The sequence below is a fragment of the Ambystoma mexicanum genome, chromosome 2p (assembly GCF_040938575.1).
Source record: "Ambystoma mexicanum isolate Mex_15411 chromosome 2p, UKY_AmexF1_1, whole genome shotgun sequence".
NCBI classification, from domain to species: Eukaryota; Metazoa; Chordata; class Amphibia; order Caudata; family Ambystomatidae; genus Ambystoma; species Ambystoma mexicanum.
The window spans coordinates 1187164350-1187185808 of NC_090923.1; the positions used below are offsets into that span (position 1 = coordinate 1187164350).

Here is a 21459-nt window from a genome sequence, read left to right on the forward strand (position 1 = left end):
TGAGACCGAGTACAGTTTACTTGCTGCAGACTCCACAAGTGGATTAGAATAGGGATTGGACATTACACTAAGGACACCGGCCCCTTTCACTTTGATTTATTCCTCCATCCCTATAGTTAACTGAGAATGTCCCTTTTATGTTGGTTATTAATTCTTCTGGGTCCTATAGCGGTTTATCTCACCGTTGCCTGAGCCTAGGATTTTGGATAAGAAGAATCAGGAATTAGGCTGGGGAAATTAAACCAGAGAAACCAGACCAATACTAGGATGAGAATTGGGGTAGGGGTGAAGGGAGAGAAACAACGCTAAGTTATAGGGTAATGAACCCTGTAACTACAGGGTATCAAGTGAGGGTGGACAGGACATCCTTTGTTTACTGGGAACCCCTCTTTGGTCCAGCACCGCTGCGCTGTCAAGTAGGCCATACTTGGTTGTGCATTCCTTTTCTCATACCAACCTCGCCCCTGTTATGAATCGAAATAAAAGCTACTTTTTCTATTAATTGTGTGCAAATGATCTGCTCCACCTTGCTCATAGCAGTGTGCAGATGTTCAGTCCAACCATAACAGTACATCAAAGCCCCATGCACATCTGCCTTTTTTTAAATACAGAATGTTTTTCGGTAATCATGCCAACATGATACCACCGTTTTCTCTGTCCATTGGGAAGCAAAATATCAACACACTATAGTTTTTAATAATAATGCAAACCCCACCTCCATAACCACCCATAAGCAAGTATTCAAATATGAACACCTTATTATTCAAGGTAACCCCTGCATTATTCCTTACTTCAGTAGCCATCATGAGCCCTGGTCAAATACACTCTTGAAATAAAGAAATACATAGCACAAATGGGTTGAGTGACACCTTTGCTAACCTCACTGGGGAAATGAAGTTGATGCTTAGTTGGGCACCAACAGCTAAGCCGTAGAGTCTGTCCTGAAGTGCAGTCATTCATTGCATTCAATAGTACAATCACAGCTGGCATTGAATCCCCAGGGCAGAGGGATCACATTTGTAAGGAGGCAGTTCACAAGTTGGGGAGATGAAGGATCTGCAGCGTGCCCAGGACATGCAGGTAGAGTTAAGTAAGGGGCGTGGTTAAGGGGCGTGGGAGTGTCGAATGTTTTGCCACGAAGTGCAAGTTCACATCTATAATGGTTTGTAGGTGTTGAGAACATGAGAGCATGATCAGCATATTTTTCTGATGCATTTGCACCAAATGTATTGAAAATGACTGATTTTAAACAAATCCACATCAAGGCCCTCTGCATCGCCCACAATGCATGTGTCAAGGAGCAGAATTCGTCCAAAGCAAAATCACACATTATAAACCAAGTAGAGATCTAAGAACCAGAAAAGATGCACTAATAACCATGAGATTCTACAAGAGATGAAAACACTGAGGTTCAGTCTTCTCCAGTTTGAAGCTACCATGGGAAATCTGAACAATACAGGATCACTTGAATTCCAGACAAATCTAAAAACCTTGTTTTTTTACCGCCTAATAAATGGAAATTATCCAACACACAAACTGCACCTCTTAATTGACCAAACCCCAGACAAAGTTGCACCTTAAAGGAACGCCATGCCAGCTCCCGGTTGCCTGTTTCCAAACCAATTGATGGCACCCAGGTTGCATACCAATGACTAGAAAAAGTCCACACATTCAGACACTGCTAAATCTCAGTGCACCACATCTTCTTTAATATCAAAAACACAACACAGGACTTCCGCCTGCTACAACCATTAATACGCTCACCACAAGGCAACCAACAGTGACGTCATGCTTGCACATGTCTGGCAATCCTGCAGGTTCAACCACCCTCCCTTTGGACTTGCCCTCCATTTCTCCACTTTACTCACAGCATTCAAACTAGCCACACGTACAGTCCCTCTTGTAAAAGTCCCTCTTCCCAGACTACAAACAACATGTCTAACACCAACTGACCCACCCAACCCCCATCTAAAGCATGTCCCACACTGCAAGCTTGAGGTTGCATCTTTGGACACGAAGCCTTGAACACTCACTCCTAATACACAAAATCTGCATGCAGAGCTTGGGATGCTTATAATCTGCCTCATCAACGCAAAGCACTGCAGTCTTGCATTTTCTTTCTCCTCCTAACTAACCAAACTAACATGTTGTCTTCCAGATCGACCAGGGCGCCTGGAGACCATGCACATGGGAACTGTGCATAGTACAAATACCAATAGAACATACAAGAATAGAAATGCCCTTCATTTGTTGGGGGCGCTTGTGCAAGAGAATAGGGGCGGACAGATCCGGTATTGAATGCTTTTTTGTGTGTAAGTCGCAAAACCTAGCCAGTAAAGACAGCATCACTACAGTGAACAATATGAGAAGCACTGTGTTCTTTTTGGGAGTGAGTTCAGAGCCACGTCTGGTTTGTTAGACATTTGAAACATGCCTGATCTGCTCTCAGCTTTGTGAGGAACTCATGGTGAGATAGACACAAGTGATCACATTTCAAGGGTGTTTATTGAACAATAAATGCTTTATGCAGGTTGGAAAAACGCCTCTTCTAAACCTAACTCCAAGATGGGAACAAGCATCAGCCATCAAATGAAAAATATGGCAGTCCGATTGGCGTTGTGCCAAATAAAAGGCCTTATACTAAGAAACCTATTGCAAAACCTTACAACTAATACGAAAAGGGGTGTGGGATAGTTCTGAAAAAAAGATAGTGTTCTCAAATAACACATCGGGATGTGGTAGCTTGGGTCTTCCTTCCCCACGTTTTGAGCACTGGGTAAGGTGGGATCGTGGAGCACAGCACACTCTCTCAAGCTTTCCCAGCACGAGATGACAGTTCAGTTTTCAGCTATCAGGGCAGTTGAGGGCCAATTCTCGTTTCACTTGAAAGTCTCTTTCCTTCGAGAACCTGAGGTCTTCAAAATAATCAAACAAAAGTTCCTTCAACAAATTAAAGTTTGTTTCTTGGTTTCATTTAGGGTAAGGATTCTCTACCCTTGGGTCCCCCACTTCCGGGCGCAGACCCCTCTCGAATCTTAGCCTCCACCGGTCGGGTTCACTATGGCTTTTCCTTCTTCACAAATCTTAACGTCTTTTTAAACGGTTCCAGCGGACATTCCTCTGCCGAGTTCACTTTTGCCAACACACTGTTTCCTGGGAATTTAGACTTGGCCCCTCTTGGAATTCGCTTCCCTTGTTTTCTCTCACTGCTGGATTCGATTCCCTTTCTCTCGCACTGATTGTAAATCAAAGTCTTTCGATTGTACAGGGAATTTGCTTGACCCTCAGTATGACCACTTGGACCTATTTCGGTGACTCTCTTACGGCCTTCTGGTATATGTAGTTTCGCTCTGATGCAGATCAACCAGAGTCTTTGGAGTTATCACCCACGTGGTGCCAGTATCCCTCTGCAGCAGGACTCCCATTTAAAACTTTTACAGTTCTTTTACATTTCTTTCACAGTTTATTGAACTTGGTTCAAACTTGCCTCTTTGCAGTTCTCAATCAACACAGCCCGGCTCTAATCGGTTCTCCCCTCAACTCACTGGCTGTGATGAAACACTTGGCTTTCGGCTTCCCTGGAGTCAAGGCTGGTACCACAGTCGCAGGAGCTTCCCTCGCTCCTGCTTATCGTCATAGGTTTGCCTCGTGTACCGTTTACATTTGCTGCAAGACACTTGCTTGCGGTCTTATTTCCTCTTCCACGAAGGTTCTGCGGGCCTGGGACGAAAAGGGCAAGGTCACTTCTCTCCCCGCCGCCTTTCTCCTTCTCTTGAACTGCCATACCTGGTTAGCTGTGCCGTCGTGCTCTCTGCCGTGCTCGTACCGTGCTCTCTGCCGTGCTCGTACTGTGCTCTCTGCCGTGCTCGTACCGTGCTCTCTGCCGTGCTCGTACCGTGCTCTCTGCCGTGCTCGTACCGTGCTCTCTGGCTCCACCTTTTATTCCTGTGGGGAAGGGAAAGGGCCGTCAGTTGTGTGTTATTCTGATTAATTGCCTGACTTTGACTGACCTTTGTATTGGGACATGTCAGGTAAACTGCTCTGGTGTTAGTCCGTTGTCCTTTGTGTTGTGCGACGAAAGTGTTTGTGTTGGAAAAGGGGGGGGGGGCAGTCGTTTTGAATGTCCTACGTGAGAGGATGGGGAAAAGGTGTCAATGGAAGGGATACCAGGTCTCACCCGTAAGTGTCTGACTCCCCGAAGACACCCCGCCCCTCATCCAGGTGATTCTCCCTCACTGGTCCACCCCCAGGAACTGGATCCAATAGCGATGGCTGTGTCCTGGCCACCAGGATGACAGATGCCCAGGGACTAGCTAGAGAGAAACATTCCGGTTTCTCACAGCTATTTGAAAACTTATATTTTAACTACTTCAATAGGTCTAGGTGGAATGTTCACCCTTGAAAGGTGCAGGGGGGGTAATGTGCTATTGGAGGGAGAACTAGATCAGTGTTCCAGTCCTTGTACGTAGCAGAACATCTAATTAATTGGAGACCCAATATCACAGCTGGTTTCTGCATTAATAATTCACCTAGGAGACCATTCTTCGAGGGAGGAAAACTGGCTCTTATGGAATTAGTTCACCTTAACCAGCCTTTGACTCTGGAATCCATCCATCCATCCATCCATCCATCCATCCATCCATCCATCCATCCATCCATCCATCCATCCATCCATCCATCCATCCATCCATCCATCCATCCATCCATCCATCCATCCATCCATCCATCCATCCATCCATCCATCCATCCATCCATCCATCCATCCATCCATCCATCCATCCATCCATCCATCCATCCATCCATCCATCCATCCATCCATCCATCCATCCATCCATCCATCCATCCATCCATCCATCCATCCATCCATCCATCCATCCATCCATCCATCCATCCATCCATCCATCCATCCATCCATCCATCCATCCATCCATCCATCCATCCATCCATCCATCCATCCATCCATCCATCCATCCATCCATCCATCCATCCATCCATCCATCCATCCCACTCTATGACCAATCCATCCATTCAACACTAAGACATACTCTCTTTCACTAATGCATCCAGACATACATCCAATACTCACTAATCCATCTTTCCTACAATCATCCTCTTGTTCGCTCAGACACCAATACCTCCATCCAACACTTACCCTCTCACCCACCAATCCATACAACACTCACCCTCTTGCATACTCAGCATCCATCCATCACACAGCCTCTCACTCTCTCATCCCTCACTCACCCTCTTATGCTCTGATCAACCCATACATCTATCCACCAATCACATTGTGTCATTAATCCGTCCGTCCATCCATCCAGCACACTCACCAATTCATCCTTCCATCTGCCAGTCAAGCTTTCCCCCACAAATCCATCCACCATTCACCCTCTCAATTACCAGTACATTTATCCATCCCTCACCCTCTTATTCACTTTCACTCAAATACATTCATCGCACTCACCCACCAATCCATCCAATCCGTACCCACTCATTAATATATGTGCCCACCCATCACGCATTCACCTTATCCGTCACTCATAGATAGACTATGTAATGAATCTGGAGGTTTCAACTCTTCTTCCCTGGGGCGAAAGACACCCCCTTTGAGGCTGGGGAGGTGAGCTTGCTAAGCAAAACCCTTCTTAGAGGTTTGGGAAACCACCAGGGGACATGGACTCCCATTCCCGTAAGGAACTCCCTATTTCTGAAAATATATCTGCATACAAGGGATTATCAGAAGTGGATCTGCCTGCCTGTTGTGGTACTACAAATAATGTAGGAAATGCATGTAAGCAGTGGGCTCAAGGCAATGTTATTCTTTCAGTGGGCTGGACAATAAAATGCACCCTTTTTCGTATCTGATACCAAGGATACAAGGACTTACTCACTTGAATGGCGGAGAAATGATACGAGAGGCAAGCCTCTCATGTACGAATGTCATTTGGAAGCATAATATCTTCTGATAAAGTAACGTGACACTAGGAGAGATTCCTGGAACCACTAGGTCGCAGGAGAAGGCAGAGTCAACAACACTGGGGCAACCTATATGAAACCTACAAAAACTGCGACTCTAAAATGCCGACTGCGCTGTCAGCATTTTAGAGTATGCCAACTCCCATTACTGCGCCCAAGTGGAGACCGGGTTTGTAGGGATGTCCCCTGCTCTCCTTGGTCACAGTAATCGTAGTCGGGGTTGCGGGAGTGTCCACCGTTTTTAAAAAAGGACCCTGCAGTGTCAGCTCTGCCCCACGTAAGTGAGAGGAACTGACGCTGCAGGGGTACAAGGGAGTCTGTGGCGCACACAGAAGTGCGCCGCGGTAAAGTTAAGTGGGTTGGGGGTTGGATTATTGGGGAGAGTAGTGATCCATCGGATCACTGCGCCGTGCTTTAATTGGCATCTACATTTTCGTTGCCGCAGTTGCGGGTGGAGCAGTCATGACATAGATATAACCTATATTGCCCATTTTTCCTTTTCCTGCGTGCTAGAGCCAGTTTGGAATGTAGGCTTTTGGACAGTGAACAAACTTTATTATTTCGACGAGCACCCTTAATTTCGTTTGGTAGATAGGGAAGTACCCTATCTACCAATCAGCAGTAGGGTCAGTGAGGCATTTTCTTTAAGTTAAACAAACGCATTGTTAACCGAATAGGTCTTCTGGTCCTAGTCTTTCTACTGGTACACCACAGCTCGCGAGCATCTATGCATCTATTCCTTACCCTCTCTCTCACTCACCAAGCCACCAATGCAATACTTGTTCTTTCACTCAACCATCCATCCATGAATCGTTCATCCATCCTAAACCCCCGCCCCCTCTCACCAAACCATTTCCAGCAGCTTGGAGGAATGCATTTCCAGCTCTTGACACTGCTCTTTACAACCCACACCCTCCAGATCTAGGACACAATGGCAACTGTGCATTTTCTCATTAAATACATCGACGGACCATTGTTCCACATCTGCAGACCATGACATCGGGCTACCAACTGCAAATAGGCACACAGGTGCACACAATGTTTTAGAACGCACACAATATATAGAGGAAAATCCGTGCATGCTTTATGAACTCAGAAGTCTCGGTATATGCTTTGGAGAACTGAATGCTCACTGTATATATGTGGCTGCTGGGTGCTTAATGCAAGGATTGGAAAGCTGGAGTCGAAAACTAATGTCCAGTAGTAAGTCTGACTTACTCTTGACTAAAGTTTGAACGCAACTAATTCAGTTTATAAAGCAGTAAGGCATAATAACTCGTCACCTAAGAGTAAACGGATGAGTATCAGCTACTATCAATTACTTATTTGCAAAGGAAATGTGTTTTTGTAAGTTGAAGTAAAACATTAAATCAGATGGACTACGTCCAATATCAGCCAAAAATATGAATACAAATATTTGGTGCTTTGTAGTGGACTTGCCACATTGATTAAAAACATGTCTAGGTAAATTGGATTTATTTTTTCTCAGCAGTTCATTTGGCCAAATGAACCCAACAGTAATTTGATACGTTTTCTGGCCTGGATTTAACGGTGCAGTCCGCCTGTAATGTGTCTCTTATGTCCCATCCCCTTCTTTTTTTTTTCTTTTTTTTTTATATATAACTATTGGTAAAACAGTGTTTCTATTTGTGCAGCATGGAAGATGCATTTTCAAGACACTGCCATAATGGTACCAACTGGCCATAATATGGCAACAGCTGGCAAATGGTGTTAGTACCTTGGTATGCCTTGGTACGAACACCATTTCCGAAGACTGCTTTGAAATTGGAATGCCTTCCGCTCAGAAACACAAAGCTTGCTCAAAGATATCCGAAGCGGTGTGTTTTGTGTGTGTAGGGGCAGTTAATGAGTGGAACTGGGCAGAGGCACTAGCATGCCCATGGGCAGCCAAGGAGTGTGCAAAAAGCCAAATGCCAACAGGCTGCGTGTGCCTCCTCAGATTCCATCTTTCTCCTAGCTTCACTTCCCATACCAATAGTTTTGGCTTCTAGTCAGCACTTGCAGCACCACCTAATGGGCAGAATTAAAAATTGGGATATCGTACATGTAAAATACCTCCAAAGATACTAAATCCCATATATTGGTTAATATTACCCTCTTCCGTGATTCAGGAATGTTTGCTTATTGATACGCTTATGCCTAAATTGCCAAACATTTTTACTGACCATGGGTGTTTTTTTCTTTTTTTTTTTTGTGTACGTTGCCATGCTGTTGATTCCTTTTGACTCTTCAGCTTTTAATTTTGGTAGCTGAACCAGGAGGCAGAAGCACATCAACTACGAGAGGTATTGACCTCTGAGAACTACCTAAATGGGCGGACCACAGCCCTCACCAACCCAACTACCCAGTATTCAACTGATGTACCTGCACCAAGCAGGACCTAAGACAATCCCGCCTCATTACCTACCAGCCTAGAAAAAGACCTGTTCGGTCGAAACACGTGTCGGCATCACTTGCTATACCATTAAATTGATGAAATCAAGAGAATAAAAGATTGGAAGAAATGAAAATCACAAGCTTTGTGGAACTGCATTTGTCATGCGCCGAAAAAGCAATGGAGTAAATCCTAGCATTTTCAACAGCACACGTGCCGAATGAGTGGAAACTATAACAACTCTTTTAATTTTGGTAGTCTGCCCTAAGGGGATGCATTCCTTGCTATGGTTACCAGCAAGGATTGTTCCATATAGTTCTCGTGTATACTTAGCCAAGTAGATGCCATATCGTCGTACATGGAGGATGCTGTTCCTGAGATATCGGAACCTTTCGTTTCAAAGAATGAAAGGCCTTGGTATCGTTTCTCATTAAGACCTTCATTATTTTAATCTGTTTTATTAATATCCTTCATTTTTCTTTTAATGTAGTTATTGTATTCTGATGTTGCTTTTGATCTGCTCCTCTGAGTTTTTTTTGTTTTACTCTATTGCTCATTATATTCCTAACATAACCAGAAACAATCTAAAAAGTGCCGGAGGCTCTAGCTTCCCGGTATTAGCCGGCCAGCTTTGGAACACTCTCCCCCAGAATATTCAGACTATTCAAACCTTCAACAAATTCAGAAGCCATGTTATCACATGGATACTCAACAAAACATAAAATAACAGCTCTTGATACCCTTGACCGATAGGTGGTCTGCACAACTAGTATGTGTCATCCATCCTATACTACTGCTGTGACCTATCTATATGTATAATGTTTAATATGTATATATGTACTTTGTAATTTTTCTCTGAATGCTTAAACTGTATTCATGTACACAACTGTCTTTACTATGCCATGTAACCATTACTATCCTCTAGCGCCCAATTACCTCCGGGTCAGGTGCGCGATATAAATCAAACAAACAAACACAAACAAACAAACAAATAAATTGTGTTTTCTTTTGATCACCTCTTAGGCTGATTTTAGATAAACCGTTTGGAAATGAAGGTCCTTTTCCCCACTCCGATGCTTTGAGCCAAGCTATTTTACTGTTACTACATACTGGTCTGTGACCTGCTTTGGCGTTAAAATGTCACACAGCACGTTATGTCCCATTCTTTCTCTATTGTCCCGTCGTTGGGTACTATGAGCACTTTTCTTAAACTCTTATCACTTCATCTTGTATGGCTCGTACGAGAATATTACACTGTGCCGTTTAATTTTGAGCTCCATGTTCCCATCTGCAGAATGCCATTCAATATGGTACATTCAAAAATACCAAGTCATCCACTATGGATGGGGATGGGGTCCTTGGATGCTTGGGGTGCAGAGACAAAAATGCAGTATGTCCAGTGATGCCTTCTTGTGTTCACGTGATTTCCTGTTAGGGGATTGAGTACCCTCTCCTGGGATCTTAACGGGTGCCAACCCAAACAAAACAAATGGCTGATGTCAACTAATTCCTGTCTACCGGTGGTGGGGTTACCATAATCAAGGATGTGTATTCCTCCATGTTTGACTCGGAGGGAGGGAGTCAGAGGTGGGAAAGCCCCCAATACAGACAGCCAAAGCAACGGTGTCCTCTAGATTATAGTGGTAATGGGAGTGGTGGGATCTGGGGAAGGATGAGCGTACCCATGACTTTATAGATCCTTGACATATAGCACAGCTGTTTAATTGTGACCCTGCTCAGAAATGTGTTTCAGAAACTATACGGACAGGGAAAATTCGGTTATTTCCACTTAGATTGTTTGTGGGTTAGCTTAGATGGGAGATATACTGGTGCCCCCGTTTGGCCCAGCAGCCTTATGAACATGAAAGGGAAGCCCCGTTATGAAATATCATCGCGTTCACAGGAATTATTCTTCCTAAAACATTGTGCAGATGTCAGGGGAGCATGTTTCACAGAAATGTTGGCATAAAGATGGAGACACTCGCTGAATACACAGAACACAGTTTGCAGGTCTTTGCTCCGAGTCGGTGTCCCTTTTCAGAGGGTGCCGGTGGGACAACGCCCGGCAACTAACACATGCCAGGACCAAGAGGAAATCCTTTGGCATCAAGGACAGAAACTGGAGACGGGCGCTCACTCCATGCCCAATCATGGACCACTGCTTACAATTGGACCCATGTGATTACAGCCAGGAATATCAGTTCTCTGTAAATCAGGCAGGCAGAAGGCTGGCTCGAGATGCTGCCACGATTCCCATGCCATACTTTGACATTGTGGACACCCAAAGCGGTTGAAGTAAAGAATTGCACAATGCGTGGAGTTGAGGAGCCTCTGAGGAAGAGGTGGTGATTTCACAGAGCCGGGACAAATTGGAACTAGTGAAATCTAGGAAGGGATGGGCCAGCAAATCGGCACATTAATTGCTCCTATCAATATTTTCGGTGGGGAGAGGACGATGTTCGTAGTACTGAGGCCCGAAGGAGGCAGATGGCAGAAACTGTGGTGGTTGTACCAAGACAAGGTTAAGAATTCAGAGTGGATCACGTGGCCTTCTGAGCACCTAGACACAGAGACTGACCGGGACCAGACACAGATTAGTAGAGGAGGTGGTGAAGTGAGTCTTCGGGACGATATCCTCTAAAGTTGGTAGAGCGATTTGGGCTCTATTTCACCGTAGACAATGAGATTAGAAAGACTAGGCTGGAGCTCAGGCTATGGTGGTAGGCCATCATTACCAACCCATTAATGTCCTAGCAAGTCCCCATTTGAAGGGGAGGGGGTATGATGGACAAGGGAAGGGCAACATTGTACCTGGAACTACCAATGTAGGAAGAATGCCTGTCCACGTTGCCCAGAGAGGGACAGCCATCCAAGAGAAACCTACAGCCGAACAGGTTTTTCTAACCTTGCTCAAACAAGGCAACAAGACCCATTAGGCCTAAAGGGGTCCAACCATTGCCGGAGGCCATCTCACTGACACTGGAAGTGATGCAGGCAAGGCACAGACGTCGAGCAACGACCAGGGTTTTGCAGGACCGAACTCTGTCAACAGTAAAGTGTGCTTGAGCACTGTAACTCTGACTTAGTAGGATATTGTCTTGGATGTGAACACCAAAGAACCTTGATTTGTAGACCAGGGTATAAACCGCTATGCACGGGACAAAAAGTAATTGTAGAGTAGGTAATTTACTGAATTGTGACCCGCCTCCTGAATAGTGTACTTGTGTATGGCTCACTTCTTTTGATTTATAGAAATAAACCCGACGTCCTTGAGGAGTTCCATGGGACGTGAGAGTTGCCCCTTCCAAGTCCTGAGACCCTGTCAGTTTCCAGAAAGGAGGTTCATTAAGATTTCCTGTCTGTGTATTTGGCGCTGCAGGCAGACTGTAAGTGGAACCACCGCAGGAAGACTGTAGTTGTAGAGGGAGTTTTTATGTTTTCTTATGCAAAACCATTGCCCAGGGGGCATCTTGTGTCCTTATTTTCCTTCTTTCTTTGTTTCAATAATCCTTGAGAGAGCTACATTTCTGGTCTTGGGATGCTCTGTTCCTCCATTCTTCTGATAATGATTCCCAGGACAGTACACATGCTTATGATCCTACCAAAAAAATAACTTTGCATTATGCACCCCGACAAATATATTTTCCATAAGTTGCTGTACATTAGACACGTATCCACGTTTGTACACCTAGGTAGGGTCCGGCTTAAGACAGCAGAACTATATCTCTACATTTCTTAGACTGCACTCGACAGGATCAGGCTTCAGCCAGAAGAGCTATCCCCTTAAGTTACATAACCTGCCTGCATCCTTCACCGTCCAGAGTTAGAAAGCAGAGCTGTCACCCTAAATTGCTTCTACTGCACCTTGCATGGTCCGGGCTTTAGACAATCCCCTAAATTACACAAATTGTGTCGTACAGTGAACGAGCAACCAAAAGAAGTTGACAGGCCAAAACATACACACGGACTATAACTTTTGCATTTGGCATTACAACTATGCAAACACAATTTTGACAATCATCCCATCTTTCAAAATGTTATACTAGTCTAAATATTAGGGTGCACATCCATTAACCCCACCTAGCTCCAGAATGGCAGGCCATCCCCAATCCTTCTTGCTTTTGTAGTGCAATTAACTTCTAATGGGTCAGGTGGTACCGTCTGGCTGCAGGACACCCCTCTGAATGGACTGTTTGCACGTTGTGCATATGATCATCTCTGACAGCCCCTGAAATGATATAAATACTGCACACCTGCTTTTGCCCTGGTTTCCTTATTTAGTTCTTGCATATATATTCTATAAAAGCTCTGGCACTTGGTAAGGTGCCAGAGATGCTGTGAATTCTAGTTGACAGTGTTATTGGAATGCCCATCCCACCTCTTTCCCCCCCCCCCTCCACCCAAATGCTCTTTTTTTCACTGTCGGCATGCCACGGTTCACCTTTCTGCTGCTTTGGCAACCCCCTGAGGCCAAGGGATGGTGCTCCCAGCTTTGATGAGCTCTTCGAGGAAATCCACACCATCTTTTATCTTTAGTGCTCCTCATTTCATCATGAAGTACCCCCGGCAGGGGTTTAACATCATTTTGAAATCCAAGTTATGGAACTGCTTTAACACCATTGAGTGGTGGCTGGTGGGGGCATGAATTAATTACATTTTGTCTAGTGCTGTGTTCACTGTGTGAGAGGTGTTTGTGACTTGTGTGAGAGACTGGGGTAGAACTTTGGAGGAAACTAGAAGGGGTTGTGGCTCCTTCACTGATTACCTTTAAACGTTGTCCCTGCCCTGATAGCCGAATGTCCCAGCTAGACACATAGCACAAAACCCGAGTAAGTGATTTTTGAGGCAGCTAAAACATACGAAGGAAGGTGAAGTGGGTTCCTAGGGTCCTCCTCTCAAGCAGGCTTTCCACTGAACCAGTGTTCTTGTGTCCCATAAACCTTGGCACTTAGTTTGTGTATTGAGTGGAGTCTCCAGACTGCCCCCTTTTCTCATCTGTCAATTCCCAGGTCCTTGTTGCGTACATGTGTAATGTATCTGTTCAAGATGGAGAGCAAAAGATTCACAGTGGCAATGTGAGAAAGGGAAAGGTACCTGGTAGGAGGACAGGGAAGACAGCAGTTTCTGTTTATCGCTTTAAGGCCTACTCATCTCTTTTCCCCCCAGTTAACCAACTCAACTGTAAAATCTCCTATTCCCTTATGCTATATATACACACACACACACATATCCCCCACAGATGGCCGCCGCAAGCCCGCCCCTTAACAAATCAAAAATAATGTAGCTATAGCCAGCTCGCCTCTTAATTTTACAATCCCCAAATATCATCTGGTAACCACACCCAAAGCACTTCAACGTATCACATCTTGGGTTCTCCTCTTCGGGTAACCTATCCTGAAGTGACTCCAGTAAACCCATAGAAGCCGAACGAAACTCAGGAACCCAGGTGCTTATGACCTACAGGCATCGACACAACAATGTTCCCATCTGCTTCTCCTGCTATCCCACTGAAAAACTTCCCCCTCTCCCTAATTTCTTAGAGACATGCTCAGCGAGGCCAACAAAAAAGGCCAGAAGGGCGTTATATGATTTCACCTTACAATATTTATTTAAATAGGCTTTGGTTGCTTCCAAAGTATGCATCCGTGTTGGCACCTTACCAGTAACCAGTATCTGACTAGAGTAGATAAGAATTCCCATGTTGCCTTATCTGTAGTATTATTGCATCTGAACTGTTTGTAACACACTCTGAAATTCTTTTGTGGCATTAGGCATTCATTGACTTTATGGTTGTAAATCGGTAATCGGGACATTCAGCAAGTTATCTTTTACTTTTGTAACCTCCCAAAAGCAGTATTACTTTTTCATTAAAGACTGCCACGTAGACGATCACAAATTAAAGGTTACAGCAACTGCTGTGTAAAGGTATGCGCTCTAAAGTGCTTATTGGTTTAATGTGTAAAGTATTGCGATGATTTTCGAGATGACATGTAGGCAATTCTTGTCTTTTATCCAAGGAAGACACGTGCATTTGGCAATCTGGATTTCTCAAGATGTGTAACAATACTGTGCATTTGCATAATGTGGCGAGCTGGAGTGAGGAGTTGGACACAGAGGTGACATTTTATAAACAACTCTTTATTAATAGGGAAAGATATGCCTGCCTAAAGTAAATACAACTTGGGTGCTCATTATCAGGATGATTTGTCTAAAGAAAAGTGTCCATTCTCTGTCCAAAACCTACTCTAACCCTACCAATAAATCACAAAGTCATTCAGTAAACAAAGTACCAGGAAACTGTCTCCCTTCTCTGGCAGGCTGGTTCAATCTTTCACAGTCTTTTACTTCAGTTTCTGATTCAACCAAGGGCTTTGGGGCAGTAGAGCGACTCCCTTTTCCTGACCCACCCAATAGTGCTCAAAAGTCTCTTTAGTTCCTCCAACAGAGTTTTACAGACTTGTTCCACAATTCCAATGGTCCTTCTTGACCTTTTCCCACATTGAAAGTTCTTTCTAAACAGCTCTGGTTGTCTGTTCTTCTCTGCACTGCTGTTAATGTAATCACTGTGACGAGGGAGAGTACTCCTGAGGCACTCTTGACTTTTATTAATTTCACTGTCACCACTGTGATGAGGAAGATCACTTTTGTTGCAATCTCGACTTTGTCTGCTTTGCCAAATACTGCTGTAATAAGGGGTGCTACTCCTGAATGCTTCTTCTGTGGCTTATCCTTGTGTCACCACTGTGACGAGGGAGATTACTCGCAAGTGCTTCTTCACTGTGACGAGGGAGATTGCACCCAATGCACTTTTGGTTCTTGGCTTTCTCGTCAATACTGTGATGAGGGAGATCACCCCCGATGCACTGTGGCCTACCTGGACCACGCCTGGGTCCCATGCAATTCCTGATACCTGACTTGAACAAGGAATGCTTCTGCGGTTCTGCCAGGGGTCTATGGTGACTTCCTCTTTGTTCGTCGTTTCCTTCTCGATCACCTTGCGCGGCTTTGCGCAGGCCTGGGGCTGGCGGTCTTGGCATTGTTGTTGTTGGACTAAGCAGTCCACCTTGCAGAGGTCACGCCACTGCCTTGACTTCCCCAAATCTGGAGTGAATCAGCTCCCTGCTGGCTCACCAGACTCTCCTGGGGCTTCCCCCTTCAGCGTTGCTTCTGACCAGCTTTTCTGCACCACCAACAGGATTCCTGGTTTGAACTTCCCGGGCTCTGCTTGCTTCACACCTTCTGCTCTCTCTTTCTGTTAGTCCCTTCACACTTTTTATTGTTGGTAGCTGGGTCCTCCCTAGTGCAAAGTTAGAGTCCTGCTGTCGTTATCTTCATTCCCCCCTGAAGCCGACTCTTCTCAGCACTCTGGTTAGTGGCTGAGGAGATCTTCATGTATCCTTGGGGCCACCCCTTCTCAGTACTTTTAGACAAGGATATGCCATCCTTCTTGTCCTTCCTTGTCTCTGTGGAGTTGAGTTTCAAAGCGGTAAGAGAGGAAGTGTCATAGTAATACTTCAGTTGTTCTCGGCAGACTCTCGGAACTTCATGGGTGTAAGAGCAAAAGGGCTAGGGAGTTCCTCTACAGACAGGGAATCCTTATCCCCATGAGGGAATTCTCTCCCTGTGAGGTCCTCCGGCTTTTTAACACCCTTACAGGGAAGGCCTCTCCATACCCCCTCCCCGCCCCCCCCCCACTGCCCTGGGGAGAAGTGATGAAATCCTGTGAATCGTAACAATAACCGCACAAGAAATCGTTAAAAGGATATTGCAAAATAAATATTCTTGGGTAATCGCCTGCACCAAGCAGGGATAAATGAAGGCTTGAGATGACTGCTAATCATACCATTTAAGTGAAAAGTAATCTTCCTTTCTACATTCTAATGTCAACAAAGGTGATTTTTATTTTCATTTTGGAAGTACGAACTATGTACTGAGAAGCTCTTTTACAGAAGTGAAAATACCACGGATTGCAAATGATCAAATAAGAGAAAAAAGGGTTGCTACTTTCAACCATTAAGGTATTTCCTATGATGTGTATGGTGTTGGCCCCATTACACCTTTTTATTCGCTTTTAATGTAAACTGAAAAGCAGTGTGATCTCTCATTCAGCCAGAAATCCAAAGTTTTAGCAGTGGTCATGTTTATTTTCTTCCTCTGTTGCCTGTCACTTGCTGGCTACTTTGGGGGCAAAGCTGTAGGAACAAGAGATTAATCGAAAGCATGACAGTAGTTTCAAAATGCAAGTGCAATCATACAAACCTTTTGGGGCAAAAAGGGTGGGGGGGTTGCTCTGTAGTCCTTCAAACATTTAGTGTGCTTATCCGCCTACGTTCTAAAATGATGATATTCCGTGATGTAAGGGCCGGCCACGTTATGACCATAAAGCGGGAATGCGTGAACCTCGGTATTATTGAGGTAATGGAGTGGCTACAAGTGTGGTGACTGGTGGTGCCTTTGCCTCTACCCAGCAGGTACTTCCAAATCCCCAATACTTGAACACAATTTCCTGCCGCCCACATGGGTAGAGTTGCGAGCCAGAAAAAGGAGTTGGACTACTGAACATGGTGTTTGCAGAACAAGATTTTATGACCTTAAATGAAAAGATGCCTAACCTAGCCCAATAATTATAGTGAGGTTCCCGATCTACAACAGCAAAAAACGAAGGTCCTCTTCAGGAGGTCTAGTCAACTAAACTAAAAAAAGGCCTGCCCTCAGTCCAAAACCTAATCTAACTAACTGGCCCTACCACTATACAACAATGATAACCATATTAAGTAAATGCCTTCTCAGACTTGGATCTCGTGGCTGACTGCCTCCTCTGGTAAGAGTTCTTGAAATAAATGTTCATAACAGTTCTTGAAAACAAAACGAAAGTTCATCACAGCTCTCTTATTTGGGCTTTTGCCAATAGACTATTATACAACAAGTCACTCTGTTTGTTTTAATTGCTGAAGTCTTTACATATGAACTGATTACAGTCTTTTGCAAACTTGAAACTTTCACTGACGCAGAAAAAAGGTTACTTTTCTCATTTCCTTCCCAACACTCAAAATATAGCTGGACAGCCCCTTGCCTAGACCAATTATGCTTCTTGTTAGCTTTGTAGTTAATGGTTTTATTATCTTCAGCTTTCTCTCCAGGATCTCTTGGCCCTCCTCCTTTATTTTTAACTCCTGTATGTTTGTTTGATCATTGTCTGCCTCCTCTGGGCCTTCCAGCCCCTCGGCTTAGACCTTGCTCAGATGTGTCCTTTCTCATCTCTGTTTTTGTTTTTACAGAGATCTTTTCAGGGCTTTGGCGACTATGACACTTGTAGACTTTGGCTCCCTTTTAATATCATTGGGTTTTGCAGTTCCCCGGGCTCGTTGTAGAGCTTGACCACCCACCTCCCTTTCTCGTGCCCAAACTATGTACCTGTTACTCTATGGCTTCCTCTCCAGGGAGGGTCTGTAGCTCTGGTAGCAGCAGACTCTCCCACGTCAGGCTGCTTTCTGCCGTCTCCAGCAGCAGCCTTCTCAGTGGCTCCCCCGTGCCTCTTTCTCTGTCGGCATCCTGTTCGTGGGATCGCCAGTGTTTTCTGATTCTCTGGGGCAGTAGACTTCAATTGGGCTTTTTTTTCTGTCCTGCGGTAGCCTTTTTGCGGGCTTGCCAGTGCTTTCATTGGTGACAGCCTTCTTGTGGGTTCGCCAAGGCTCTTTCTCTAGCCTTCTCCAATGACAGCCTTCTCGTGGGCCCGTCGGTCTCTTTCTCTGGGGGCCGCCTTCTCGTGGGCTTGCTGGGGTATATTGCTCTAGCTTCCTTGGGCAGCAACCTTCTCATGGCCTCGCCTGTGTCTCCTCTTCCTCCTCAGTCAATGTCTCTCAGTACGCTGGTGGAAAACATTGTTTGGTCAGCACACCTGGGCTCGGCGCTGTTCCTTGGCTGTTCGCCCCCACCATGTACGCTCTGTGGTGTCACCTCCAGGCAGTGCTGGTTCCGGTCGTGGCAACGTCTGCTCTGCGTGTTTCCACCCCAGCTGATTGCCTCTATTCTTTATATGCAGTTTCTGAAACAAGAAGCAGAGTTCCATTGGTCCCAGGGCTTTGGTTTCAAGAAGGGGTCAACAGCATAAATAAACATAGGTACAGCTCTCATTATTTCAACACTGTCATTTGTTCCCATAGAGACTGAAAATACAGGATTTGGGTGGGATCCTGATAAATTCTGGGAGTCCTTGTCCCTTAAGGGAAGCAATGCCCACTCAGATCCCGCTTGCACAAATTACTAGGCAGGGTCTTGCGTAACAGGCTCACTTCCCTACTCTGTGGCGGTGGCTCCCCTTTGGGGGAGAAGGGACGAATACCCTGAATTTGTCACAGTAGGCAGTGTAAGTGATAGCAGTGCCAGTGATAGCAGCAGGCTGGGATCAAGCAACACTGCCACACCATCTCACCATGCTGAATGCACGATCTATGTTTCATGTTTCAGTCAATCAAAGAATTAGAAGTGGCATTTGAAGGGCTATATTTGTAGTGCATTCTGATGCCACTTGAGTTGTAGCATAGCTACAAAACACATTTAAACAATAGCAGCCGAGAGGAGGGTGCACGGACTGCAGTTTAGGTTAAGGACTCCAATCAGTAGGACTTTGGAAAAAGCGACGCCTACCCAACATTGGGACAGAACTCGGGATTAAACATCACAAGGGGGGTACATATACCAGATACCTGTTTTGATTCATGAGTTTAGAAGCACTGCAGAAAGTGCAAATACCCTAGCGTGAATACCGGGCAAAGATTCGGAGCCATGATAAAGGAATATTTACTCTAATGCTATACTCTATGCACTAACAAAAACAGGATGGGGATTAAAAGCTAGGCGGACAGTACACAGTGACTCAACGTGGATGTTTAACACTCAGCCTCTCAGAATGTACAAGTGCTCAAGCATGGATGCATTCGACAGATTGGAAGCAACGAGGTAGGTACGCATTCCATACCAAACCACAGCATAGGTGGAGAACACAGATTAGATCTGATCAGATATGTGCACCTTTCTGAACATAGGCCGTGGTAGTACCCGAAGTAGGCCAAGAAACACTTGACTCTGTGGTGTGCAATGTCAGTGGTCTCTATTATAAATATAAGGGAAAAGTAACCAGTTTATGTGAAGTGGAATAATGCTCGCAAGGGGCTTGTGAAGTGTCGTCCCCTCCCTCCTGTCTGGCACCCCTTTCTGCTCAAATAGCCTAAATGACGAGAAAGAACCGGCAATGGGCTAAAGAATTCCACCCAGACGTGAAAAGGCAAACTTTTTCACTGAGTACAGTGCTACACAGTTTAATAAGATGATAAATCCAGGATCACAATATTATCCGGTAGCAAAGCCAGGATCTGATCCTCAACACTTTGGTGGCGCTGTCTCGAATTTGGCTACCAAGATCATTTCTCCGGACTAGTGCGTTATGCCCTTCTTTTGGGTGGTTGCCCAGTTTTTACAAGGCGTGTTTGACGGGACCGAATGCTAGACCTGCCCCATACTGTTGTTCTATGCCTTTTTTGTCTGTCTAGAGCTTTCTAATGCTGCTATGTTAGTTTTGTAGGTGTTACCAGAGCTCCAGTGTACATTTTGCGAGAGGAGTTATAAATGTCAACATCGTGGAAGTCATTCCATTTTGATGGCGCTTGAAAATAAATCCATGCCTAATTTGTTGGGAGTAAATAACTTCAATAGTTAACTAAAATGGTAGAATGTTCCTGTCTTTGTTTTTAAGTATGAGAACAAAACGTAAGGAAATATAGCAATTGAATTGGTAAAAGCACAAATCTGGTCATAAAAATGAGAAGAAACCTCTGAAGACATTCAATAAAAATATAAATACTGTCAACTTGATTAAAAATACGTCTGAGGCTCCACAACAGGAAGTCCAATTGTAATCTATCAAAAACTTTGGCTACAATTTTTGGGACCTTATTTTGTTTTCTGAACTTAAAACCTACTAAAAGGGCGTAACTGAAGCAGTATGTTACTGTCCCCCAGTGTTTTATATACTGAAGCATATCGGCTTCAGAGCGAGGAACGACAAAACCTTCTTTGCTGGGATTCGGTCCTTGGATCTTGGATATGAACACTGATGGGCTTCCACCACTGCAGTACCTTCTCAGCTATTGTGCCATTCAGACAATATGCATCTTGCCTTCATTTAATGCATTTGGTGGATATGTTCCCCTAAGAAAGGTGAAAACACTACAGAAGTTGTGCTATAGTAACTCTAACCGTATATATGACAGTGAACCCAGGACACATCACAGAATTCCTTGATCAGCCCAGACCTTAGTTGTCCACAACAGGCAGGCACCCGCCGGCTCAGAGATTCACCAGCCACTATGCATATATCCTGTTATGTAATTTGTTTTTGAAAAAAGAAATGTGCAGCGATTTCTTTGCATTGGTAACCAGGAGGTTCCCTTGAGATGTCTCTGGTTGTTTTCCTATTGCTGTAAGTAGTGTGCGCTGCGACTTCCGCGCCTTGCCACAATGACGATCATTTACTAGGGTGCATCACGGATGTTCGGAACATAATGGGCCTGGGGGGTGCAGAATTATATTTAAAAAGTGGCAGAGGGGATGGGCTGCCATCCATGCATAGCACGTCATAGACCGCAATCATTATGAGCGCTCATCTACTCTGTTCTGGTGTGCACTGCGGGGAGGCTGCAGAGATGTAGTGATGAGCTAAGCCGCCTCTCACTCGAGCCTTGTAATCTGTCTCTTTCAGGTCGCATCGTGGATGTGGAGAACGGCATCATCTGTGAAAACATCCCCATCGTCACGCCAACAGGAGATGTGGTGGTGGCCAGTCTAAACATGCGGGTAATGAGGGGGTGCACAGGTGGGCGGGGCGGGGGGCTTGCATGTGGGTAAAGAAGAGTGGAATGAGGCTGGGGACTTAATGGTGTTGGGTAGTCACTGATTGCGTGTGAGGATCAATTTTTGGCAGAGACGCCAGAAGTGAGGGGGCCTATTTAAATGTGGTGTTTGGGGGTGGAGGGGGCTTTCCTATACCTGCGAAACCCTGCCAGCCCAAGTTTAAGATTTTCACATGCAAA

At 45.0% G+C, this 21459-nt stretch overlaps 1 protein-coding gene across 1 annotated transcript in view; it reads left to right on the forward strand.

The window, feature by feature from the left end:
- The window catches only part of ABCD1 (ATP binding cassette subfamily D member 1), a 282766-nt gene that overhangs the window by 152160 nt on the left and 109147 nt on the right, over positions 1–21459 (forward strand). Inside the window, exon 5 of the mRNA XM_069645376.1 lies at positions 21129–21223. Within this exon, the coding sequence (XP_069501477.1) occupies positions 21129–21223 (95 nt within the window). The remainder of the gene's footprint in view (positions 1–21128; positions 21224–21459) is intronic.